The sequence below is a fragment of the Lepisma saccharinum genome, chromosome 29 (assembly GCF_977018435.1).
Source record: "Lepisma saccharinum chromosome 29, izLepSacc3.1, whole genome shotgun sequence".
Taxonomy (NCBI): domain Eukaryota; kingdom Metazoa; phylum Arthropoda; class Insecta; order Zygentoma; family Lepismatidae; genus Lepisma; species Lepisma saccharinum.
Genome location: NC_139257.1, coordinates 41257463 through 41269480, shown reverse-complemented (window position 1 = coordinate 41269480; position 12018 = coordinate 41257463). Strand labels below are relative to the sequence as shown.

The following is a 12018-nucleotide window of genomic DNA, read 5'->3' as shown; positions in this document are numbered from 1 at the left end:
GCTTTCTTTTGTTTTGCCTTTTGCCTGTCCGGATTAAGCAAAGTCCGGCTTATCGGGAACCGGATTAATGAGGTTTTACTGTATTAATACATATATTACTTATAGATGTATCTACTATGAACGTGGTGGGTGCTATATCAGCATGAATGCGCCTGCCGCCGTGGCAAAGTGGTCAACGCACCGGCCTACGACGCCACAGGTCCCGGGTTCGAATCCCAGCCTGGGCATGGGTATTCATTGTGAGTGTCGCTTCATCATCAGTCATCCTCATCTTCGCGATTAGTCAAAAGTGGCGGAAAAGCGAAGTAAAATGAACCAAATCAATCCAGTTCTATATATAAAAAAAAAAAAGGATATACCGAGCGATAACTTAACAAATATGAAAACTATGCAACTACAAGAACATTTGTGTACAAAAGAGATTATAGTTTTCTACATTGTCGTTAACAATTATTTTACAATAGCATCACCGGCTTATTGTATTAAACTGATGGAGAAAAAGCAAGTACGCTTTACCAACATGAGAAAACCCTGTCGTCAAATTTTCAATTGTACGCGAGCGAAGGGAGTGTGGACGATGCAATCCGTGGCGCGTCAAGTATCTGAACGCTCAGCGAGCAACGTGATTGCTCAGCTACTTGACGGCCCGCGAGCGCGGCTCACTTGATCACTGAGCGAACTTGAACCTTCCTCGCCACAGGTTTGAGCCCAGTGATGTGCCGTAGACTATAAGTTTACGTCTACATGCGTTGTCTACACGTAATCTACGCGTAGATTACATTGAGTTGTAGTTTACATAGACTACGTAGACAATCTAAAGTGCATTAAAATTAATTTTCAAGGGTTTCATGAAAGGAAAGTGACATTTTCAACTATATTGGTTGCTAACGAAATGAAAAGAATCCTATTTACAACAAAATTTCTCATCTCTTCTATTATCAACTATGGAAGAAGATAAATAGTATGCAAAAAACAACAACAGATGGCAGTCGTGAGGCAACATTAGTCTTTTCCCCATAAAACAACAGAATATTTCCTATATTAGGTTTCTTCCTAGGTGAGAAATTGTTCGAATTTGGAAGAAAGAGTATGAAAAGTTCTCTTCACGCATCAGCAACTGATACGCAGTATAATTTTCTTTTAATTCCATGGCGCCCTTTGCTGAGTTATCACCTCTCGCCATGTTGTTTACATAGATTACGTCATCTACGTGTATAAAATAGTCTACGTGTAGAATATAGACTATCGTTGTTTACGCGTAGACGCACATCACTGTTTGAGCCACATAATATAGCGTGTTTGTGTCTCGATCTTGTGAGGCAAAGGGAAGAAGAGGAAAACTGTATGAGGATGGCGGAGTGGCGGGCGACCAATGAGGAATTATTTATATGAACGTCTTGCTATATAGTGTAATTAGAGAAGAAGTTCAAATAACAGAAGGTGATGTAACATTCCAGTTTTTGTAATTGTATTAAAATGAAAGTGTTGTTTATTCCAAATAATAAATACTAAATATACACCGTAGTTTTGGAAAGTTGTGCAAGGGTGTGAAAATGAAAATTTCGACAGTTTTGTTCACATCAACTATTCTATTTCCATAATTAACAAGCACCGAAATCTTGTCGACTCGACGCAGCCACATTCATCACAGATTATTCAAAGGCACTGATATTTTGATCAATGAACAAACAGCGTCAAGTAAATGATCTGGCTGCTCAACGAGCGAATTTCTTGCTCAGCGAGCGTCGCTCAGATACTTGACTGGCCCCTGCAGTTTACCAGCCAATCCTACCCTTGCGTTGCCGAAATTGCAGCCTTTATTCAGTGCCAAGTATTTGCATCTTGAACGGGATAATCGTACACAGCGAAAACAGAGACTTAATATTTAACGGCCGACCTCCGTGGTGTAGTGGTTAACACAGACACAGCTACAACGCCAGAGGCTCATGGTTCGAATCCCAACCTGGGCATGATGTCCCTTCATCAATTTCATCATATCATCACTGATCATCTTCGCGATTAACCAAAAATTGCAAAAAACAAAGTAAAATAAACCAATCTATTTAACGTTGGTGCATTTTTTGACACGGAGCAACAAGGGAGGGGAGTTGTACATATGGCAACACTGGACCACAAGCAAGAGGAGAAAACAATTGACTGTCCACTTTAGTTCGCGGGTTTGCCTGGGTTCTTCTCATCTTGGTTGAGCTTTACGACTAGCTGTGAGTAGGGACGGAAAATTTTCGGTTTATATTTCCGTAAATATTGATGTTGTTATTGTTTCCATGCGGTGTAATTTTGCCCGGTTTAGGGCAAAATTCGGTATTATTAATTAAAATCGGTAGCTTTTTTACTCTTTCTTCTATGCTTAAGACATTCACTTTTCTTTAGTTCGGGAAAATTGATACAAAGTTTTAATGACAGAAAACGTTAATGTAAGGCTTACCTTTGTGATAAATGACAAAATTTCTTGCATTTGGAAAAGTATTTTACTTTATACAATAACAGGGTGGCTACTCACCGGGAATTCCTTGAATTCCGGGAATTATGCGTGAATTCTGCTTGAATTTTTTTCCGTAGACGTAAAAATTGCAACTTTTTAAAATCCAAATCCCATTGAATTTGTACATATTTGTTAACGCCCCGAGGCAAATTTTTCTTAGTTTGGCTCTATTTTTTATCGAGGAAGGAAAATAATGCTGTGTGAAAAGTAAAACAGATTCTCTCAGTCCGTTTACTTTGTTAGTGTCTTTTGGAGAACAATCTATCTGAAAGACGGAAGATTATTGCAACATATCTTGTAGTTGATTCGGTAAATTTGAGTTTGAAATTCTTGTACAATTAACGTTTTTTCGTAGATTAGGACATTTGTGACTTGTGTTTGTAGATGTATTTCTAGTCTGTGTGTGCGAAATGGCAAATGAAAACTCCTTAAATTAAATATTATATATATATATATATATATATATATATATATATATATACCTATATGGTAAATTTCTCGTATCGGACAAACGGATTTCTTCAAATTTACAGGAGAATTTACTTGCCGAATGCAGTTTCTTTATAGTTCTGGAAGTTCTGGGAAGTGTTTTCTCGCATGGTTCATTGAATTTTGCCGGTAAATCATCTATTTTTCGATATAAATGTGTGACCGATGCACGAAAGCTCTTGCATCCATTTACTTCCAGGTGGATGTAGCCTGTGTGTGATGACGTAATTCCGGTCAATCCCGGTCAGTGTTTCCAAACACGTGTTTTTGTAACTGAAGAAGATACGTTTCCACAAATGGTTTGTGGGGCTATGTGTCAATGGTTCGTGGGGCTATGCGAGAATGGTGTGTGGGGCTACGCATATTTTTTTCGAAACCAATTTTTAACTATTGTAACCTATTGTGACCCTACCTAACCTAACCTTACCGGAAATGGTTCGTGGGGCTATGCGTCAATGGTTTGTGGGGTAAAAAAGATAAAAAAAGGTAAAGTGTTCCCCTGTGCAAGGCACCACGCCATGAAGGCGTATAGGGGGTGTGGGGGTAACGCCCCACACTTTCTTGATCCGGTCGTGAGTGGGGGTGATATGATCAGCATCTCGCCCTGACCGCCTTTACCCCCCAGGGTTTCCCCCAGGTACCCATGTTATTCGACGCTGGGTGGGCGCCGGAGCCGCTTCCATCGTTAGAAAAGTTCCCGGATTTGAACCGGCCGGGGATCGAACCCGGGACCTTTAGCATGGTAGTCAGACGCGTTACCGACTGAGCCACCGCGGCCACCCGGTTTGTGGGGCTACGTAGGAATTTTTGGGTGGAGTGGGGTGGAAACACTGCATGCCGAGTACGGTAGTGAAACTGTGACCGCCATGTTGCGTGTTACAAAAGGCAAAAAGAAACGAACAAAACTTACTCGATATGTCGCTAATAGAGCTTATTTCCCTGAAATAAGCGAAATGCCACCTTCAGCAATGTTTCTCAATGCAGAATACGTGAGTACGAATATTCAAATTAAATGAACTACCAAATTTCAGCTGTGTTTCCCTTACGAGAATGTTACCATATATATATATATATATATATATATATATCGTTTAATTGAACTGGTTTAGAATTTTTGGATACATTGGAATCGCATAGACCCTCTATACTGTTAATATATTTGTGTGTTGTGGTGAGAAGCGGTAATACTTAAGATTGAAATAGGGAAAACATCTGCTTGGAAAGTTCGTCTTGAAAACCGGAAATTATACTTGAATTTTATCATGGTCCTAGAGTAGCCATCCTGAATAAACACTAAACCACCAAACTGCAATAAATAAAGCGTGACTATCTGTTTTGGATCGAACATTTACCACCTGCTAGAAATAACAGAACTCGCAGAGCTTCATGTAACATTCTTTGAACAGAAGTGTTAACCGCAGTTTGTATCGCACATTTCTCGGTGTTTTTTGCCTTAAAGTTTTTATTCTGCCTGCAAAATGGCATAATTCGCGTTATTTCGCGATTCGGAAACACCGAAAACTTGCCTCCTTAAGGGCATGCGATGCAGTTTCCACTGGACTCTTCCCAAGCTCTTCCGTCCGTGGCAGTGTGCCAACTTAGCTCTCTTTGAGCCAGATCTTGCTCTTTCGTGCACTCGTTCGGCTGTGAACTGGGGCGTCCATCCCCGTGCCCCACTATGATGTCATCACTGGTTCCGGCCCACATAGACCAACTTTTGTCATAATTATTAATTTTATACGTGACGTGATATTGTTATATTGGCTGCGTCGCCCCACTCCCTCTTATCTCTTTGTTTGACATGAAATTGACATAATATTGTTATCAGGGAATTCTTTATTTTCGATTTCATACGACCATCGGTGTATTATTGAGATGGGCGATGCCGCCGGATCTAGATGTTGAAAACTAAGAATAAATTGTCAGCAATTTAGAGTTAACGATAATAGCAGTGCCCCACCCCTTTGACAACTAACATTACCCTATGAGGCACTTTATCCAGCCTTCGTAAATCTAAATCCTTGAAAGTCAGTTTTAACTACATTTTAGGTGCAATCTAGTTCCTTTATGCGCATCAGGTTTGGCAACACTACCAGAAGGCAAGGAGAAAAGCATGGGAGTATGATTTGATTCGTTTAACTTCCGATGGAATAGAAAAAAATATATCAACGGGAAGAGGACAGTTTGAAGATGCATTTCACCAGCTGAAAAGTCGAAACTTCCATTTGATTAGTAATCAACATAAAAAAACTCTTCCACTTGCAACATGGAGAGAAATTCATGCTCTTGGATACACCCAGTGTCTCTTTTTTTTTTTTTTTTTGTAGCAGTGCTCATTCGGGTGATATTCAAATAAATGCAGAATTGGTGCGTAACTGTATCCTCTCCCCTTAAGGCACGACGTAAGGGCGAATTTTTTTTAAAATTTTCTTCTCCATTCGAAAAACCGATGTGATATTCCATAATATGAAAAATTACATGCGTTTAGAATTCCTTGTAGACCATTGATGTGAATTTTCGAGTAGTTTGCTTTCACTGTTACCTAGATATTATCAATAATTTGATAGACTTATGTAGTCGCGAAACTTGTGAGAATACCTAGATAACAGCGAAAACAAACTACACGAAAATTCACATCAATGGTCTAGAAGCAATTCTAAGCGCATGTAATTTTTCATATTTTGGAATATCACTTTGGTTTTTCGAATGGAGAAGAAATTTTGAAAGAAAATTCGCCCTTACGGATCGCAAAGTTACAGTCGTGCCTTAACTACAGCGCCTTGAATAACGTAGTGTGGAGTGACCCAAGAAACTGGTTCCCGAGACGATGACAACATAGATGGCAGTGCGATCCGTACAGGTGCTAATTTTCTTATGAAAGTAATGCGCCTTAGTTAGTTTTTGGAATATATTATGTAGATTTGTTTGTCTTGAAAGGCGGTAAGTGAATTGATGGAAACAGTTATATTTGTGGAGTGATTTGCAGTCACGAAATGGCATTAATTTACACAGAAAAATAACATAAATACGTTTTATGTGCAACGCAACACGAGCAGCAACATCACAATGTGAGGCTGGACGTCGAACGCTGGATTGTGTACACAAGTTTATTTTTGTATGCTTATACAATTTATCTTTTTGTTTGGGAACAGTAAATATACAAATACCCTTTTCTTTACTTGAACGATATCCACTAGAACTACCAGGCACAAAACAGTGGCGATCATATCGTCGAGACATAGTGAATATAACTCAACCAACGCGTTGTTTACATTTTTCCAGTAAGCGGGAAACGAAAAGTGTCATATTTCACGCTTGCGAGTTTTTGGGCGGTGAGTTAGACAACACGCGAGTGGATGTAAAGCAGATCCTTGAAAAATAAACGAGTATTGTCTGTGTGAATTTCCATAAAAATAATGCTTGTGACAATTACAATATTTGCATACACAATATTAATTCTCGCGGCAAATGTCATATTACGAGTTACGAGTAACAATGCATACCTATGTTTTCTTCCGTATTGTTAATAAAAAACTCAAGGACAGGTCATGATCGACGGTTCAGAATGTTCTTTAATATTTTCGCGACTACTGTACCAAATATCATAACAATTTTCTGATACAAAGAAATGTTACAAGGAAAAGAATCAGACGTTGCAGCGAAAACTCCATTTACTTCCATTATAAGCAGACGAATGGCATGCACCTGTACCGACACCAGCGCCTCTAGCGGTATCATTTCTGAGTGGAATCTGCCAGAGAGGCCAGAACCGTCTGTTTTCCACACTACATTATTCAAGGCACTGTACCTTAACCTATCCAAATACATTTTAAACACTTCATTGTGCTTTCCTCAACTTTTACGGAAACTTCACGTCCCGTTATGAGCGGTTTTACTTGAAGACAGTTGTCCAAGGCACAAGGAACGAAAAGTTCTTTCTCACCTTCTCCGTTGAGTCCATGGTGAAATTAAGTTCCACTTTGGCGATGTGAAAGTCCACTGGGAACGGAGGAGGCATGTCTGAATGATTCCCATTCAGGGACTTGCAGAGGAGGCTGGAGCCAGTCCAGAAGTCATTTCCCCAGAAGAATCCCGACGGTTTTCTCCCGCTCGAGTCCACCACTGCAAGAGAAAGGGTTAAAGGTCAGCGCTCGGAAAAGTTACTTTTTAAAACTGAGTTACACTTACAGTTAATTGGTGCAAAAAGTAACTGTTAAATTTTAAGAAGCCATTATTCAAACCTGATACTGCATAATGATTAATACGCCGTCATGAACTGGAAATAACAAGCTTTATTTCTTTTCTTCTTCGAAGCCACAGACAAGATGAATAAAAAATATTGAGTCGCTTCACAGAATATATCACACTATGAAAAATTTACTTGAACATATTTGAGTATGAGAATAAATTGAAAAAAAACATTTTAACAATACCAAAAGTAACTGAGTTACAGTTACTTGTTTCGTGAAGTAACTGAGTTAAAGTTATTTGGTTCCAAAAGTAACTGAGTTTCAGTTACTTGGTTCGTAAAGCAACTGAGTTACAGTTACTTGTTTCGTAAAGTAACTGAGTTACAGTTACTTACTTCGTAAAGTAACTGAGTTACAGTTACTTGTTTCAAAAAGTAATTGAGTTACAGTTATTTGGTTCCAAAAGTAACTGAGTTACAGTTACTTGTTTCAAAAAGTAATTGAGTTACAGTTATTTGGTTCCAAAAGTAAATGAGTTACAGTTACCTGATTCCAAAAGTAAATAATGAGTTTCAGTTACTTGGTTCGTAAAGTAACTGAGTTAAAGTTACTTGGTACCAAAAGTAGCTGAGGTACAGTTACAGTTACTTGTTTCAAAAAGTAACTGAGTTAAAGTTAGTTGGTTCCAAAAGTAACTGAGTTACAGTTACTTGGTTCGTAAAGTAACTGAGTTAAAGTTATTTGGTTCCAAAAGTAACTGAGTTACAGTTACTTGGTTCGTAAAGTAACTGAGTTAAAGTTATTTGGTTCCAAAAGTAACTGAGTTTCAGTTACTTGGTTCGTAAAGTAACTGAGTTAAAGTTATTTGGTTCCAAAAGTAACTGACTTACAGTTACAGTTACTTGTTTTAAAAAGTAACTGAGTTATTGTTTATTGGTTTCAAAAGTAACTGAGTTAAAGTTATTTGGTTCGTAAAGTAACTGAGTTAAAGTTATTTGGTTCCAAAAGTAACTGAGTTACAGTTACTTGGTTCGTAAAGTAACTGAGTTAAAGTTATTTGGTTCCAAAAGTAAATGAGTTTCAGTTACTTGGTTCGAAAAGTAACTGAGTTAAAGTTATTTGGTTCCAAAAGTAACTGAGTTTCAGTTACTTGGTTCGTAAAGTAACTGAGTTAAAGTTATTTGGTTCCAAAAGTAACTGACTTACAGTTACAGTTACTTGTTTTAAAAAGTAACTGAGTTATTGTTTATTGGTTTCAAAAGTAACTGAGTTAAAGTTATTTGGTTCGTAAAGTAACTGAGTTAAAGTTTTTTGGTTCGTAAAGTAACTGAGTTAAAGTTATTTGGTTCGTAAAGTAACTGAGTTAAAGTTACTTGTTTCAAAAAGTAATTGAGTTACAGTTATTTGGATCAAAAAGTAAATGAGTTACAGTTACTTGATTCCAAAAGTAACTGAGTTTCAGTTATTTGGTTCGTAAAGTAACTGTTTTAAAGTTACTTAGTACCAAAAGTAGCTGAGGTACAGTTACAGTTACTTGTTTCAAAAAGTAACTGAGTTAGTTATTTGCTTCCAAAAGTAACTGAGTTACAGTTACTTGGTTCGTAAAGTAACTGAGTTAAAGTTATTTGATTCCAAAAGTAACTGAGTTTCAGTTACTTGGTTCGTAAAGTAACTGAGTTAAAGTTATTTGGTTTCAAAAGTAACTGAGTTACAGTTACTTGGTTCGTAAAGTAACTGAGTTAAAGTTATTTGATTCCAAAAGTAACTGAGTTACAGTTACTTGGTTCGTAAAGTAACTGAGTTAAAGTTATTTGGTTCCAAAAGTAAATGAGTTACAGTTACTTGGTTCGCAAAGTAACTGAGTTAAAGTTATTTGATTCCAAAAGTAACTGAGTTTCAGCATCTTGGTTCTTAAAGTACAGTTGGGAGCTGAGAAGACTGCCAGTGCGGGGTGAGGTTCGGGGGTGAACGGGGAGGTAGTGTGGGGAGGGAAGCTTCGACTTGGTGTTCAATTTTTCAGTGTTGCCAGACATGCAGAAGTCCCTGTAGGAAAGGGTGAGAAGGGTAAGAATCTGATAATGGAATCGGGACTTACAGTGTGAAGTGCAGTCTGGCGTTCGGAAAAGTTCGGAACCATTCTTGAACCTCCACGGATGATGTCAGCCACGGGACATCTCAAAGACCAGCAACGGCATAGGAATTCACACTTCTTCCGTGTATTCCGAAATGAATTTGTTTTAAAAATCGAATGAATGTTCTGGCGTGTGTGTATAAGTAAATGCATATGTATAGAGCAGACTATATCTAGCAAACTGGGTCGCTGAAGGTTAACTACCAATATAATTAACATGCAACGAAAAGAGGGAAAGCCGACTCGGGGGTTGAGCAAAGGTTTATTCAGATTTATTTTTTATTTGAGGGGTGTAAGTTTGTGTTTATGTGTGTGAAAAGGTATACTTAGAGCCAAAATGACCATAAATTTGTCCTTTTATAAAAAATGTGTGTGGTGTTAGCATGGACGTCCGCAGGATTCTTTCCAGGGAGGGTCAAGCAAGGAATTTTTTTCCATGGAGGGGCAAAGGACACATATTTACATCTAAAATAATGATGCCCCCTCAAAAAACACTGTTTCAGTCTGAAATTATCATGTTTCTTCAACGAATTTATAATAATTAACATAAATTACTGTGATTGAAATGAAATTATGTGTGTTTTATATAATTTTTATGTACACATTCATTTTCCAGGGGAGGGCCGTGGCCCCCTCTTGCCCCCCCTTGCGGACGGCCATGGGTGTTAGGGCGTAGTTGGTGGATAAATCAGTGGGGCCGAGACATTACAACTTCATGTTCCATAATCCGAAAGTTGCAGAAAAGCGATGCTACATACCAAAATGTAAATACAAACGAGGGAGAAAATGTACTACCCTGCATAAGTTAAAATTAATTGATCCATGTCCAGGAAAGAAGCATTAACAAGACGCTAGGAAATACGCAAAAAGCACGCACACACCCTTACTTTCTTAGTCACGTTGGAAGCAGATTGCTTTGATTTGTGAAGTCTCATTCCATTATTAGTATTGCTTTCACTTGTTACTATGTAATATGTTCCATTCATTTGCAATGCGTTCGTACCATGCCTTTTTTATTTATGCCGCTGCCACCCTGAAAGGAAGACGAGCTGGCTGCACACGGCGACAACAGGCAGCTCAGTTTCGCATTCCTCAGCCTTGCAGTCTTCTCAGCTCCCAACTGTAACTGAGTTAAAGTTATTTGGTTCCAAAGGTAACTGAGTTTCAGTTACTTGGTTCGTAAAGTAACTGAGTTAAAGTTATTTGGTTCCAAAAGTAACTGAGTTACAGTTACTTGGTTCGTAAAGTAACTGAGTTAAAGTTATTTTGTTCCAAAAGTAACTGAGATACAGTTACTTGGTTCGTAAAGTAACTGAGTTAAAGTTACTTGGTACCAAAAGTAGCTGAGGTACAGTTACAGTTACTTGTTTCAAAAAGTAATTGAGTTACAGTTATTTGGTTCCAAAAGTAACTGAGTTACAGTTACTTGTTTCAAAAAGTAATTGAGTTACAGTTATTTGGTTCCAAAAGTAAATGAGTTACAGTTACTTGATTCCAAAAGTAACTGAGTTAAAGTTATTTGGTTCCAAAAGTAACTGATTTAAAGTTACTTGGTACCAAAAGTAGCTGAGGTACAGTTACAGTTACTTGTTTCAAAAAGTAACTGAGTTAGTTATTTGGTTCCAAAAGTAACTGAGTTACAGTTACTTGGTTCGTAAAGTAACTGAGTTAAAGTTATTTGATTCCAAAAGTAACTGAGTTTCAGTTACTTGGTTCGTAAAGTAACTGAGTTAAAGTTATTTGGTTCCAAAAGTAACTGAGTTTCAGTTACTTGGTTCGTGAAGTAACTGAGTTAAATTATTTGGTTCCAAAAGTAACTGAGTTTCAGTTACTTGTTTCAAAAAGTAACTGAGTTGAAGTTATTTGGTTCCAAAAGTAACTGAGTTAAAGTTATTTGGTTCCAAAAGTAACTGAGTTACAGTTATTTGGTTCGTAAAGTAACTGAGTTAAAGTTATTTGGTTCCAAAAGTAACTGAGTTACAGTTACTTGGTTCGTAAAGTAACTGAGTTAAATTTATTTGGTTCCAAAAGTAACTGAGTTACAGTTACTTGGTTCGTAAAGTAACTGAGTTAAAGTTATTTGGTTCCAAAAGTAGCTGAGTTTTAGTTACTTGGTTCGTAAAGTAACTGAGTTAAAGTTACTTGGTTCCAAAAGTAACTGAGGTACAGTTACAGTTACTTGTTTCAAAAAGTTACTGAGTTATAGTTACTTGGTTTAAAGAGAAACGGAGTTACAGTTACAGTTACTTGGTTAAAAAGTAACTAAGTTACAACTAACTATAAGTTACCTTAACAGTTACTTTCTGCATTATAATAATAATAACAAGACAAATTATTGGGTGGGCTCAGACGCCATGGACCCATATAAGTATGATATTAACCACTGATGTGTTATCGGAGAATATAAAGCATGTAACCAAGAATTTAGATTTATATTACTCATAATGATTAGTAATTAGAATGTAGTTTGTAAGTGAAGAGTTGTAAACATTACGACACAATTCTCAATACAGAATGCGGAAAGTTTTTGTAATAATATAGATCGAAGAAGAATGCAGTTTAAGAACACCATCAACTTATGTAATAACCTTACAATTCATAATAATATAGGTACTGATTGATATCTTTCCTGCGTATGGCCTGTAATTAAATACAATGTTAAATGCAAAATTTTAGTAATGTGTGACTCAATGACGCAATAACAG

General features: G+C 37.4%; 1 protein-coding gene across 1 annotated transcript in view; it reads right to left on the bottom strand.

Moving 5' to 3' along the window:
* LOC145981608 (nose resistant to fluoxetine protein 6-like) overlaps positions 1-12018 on the bottom strand; it is a 104540-nt gene that overhangs the window by 40285 nt on the left and 52237 nt on the right. Inside the window, exon 2 of the mRNA XM_083114976.1 lies at positions 6936-7114. Coding sequence (XP_082971102.1) covers positions 6936-7114 — 179 coding nt within the window. The remainder of the gene's footprint in view (positions 1-6935; positions 7115-12018) is intronic.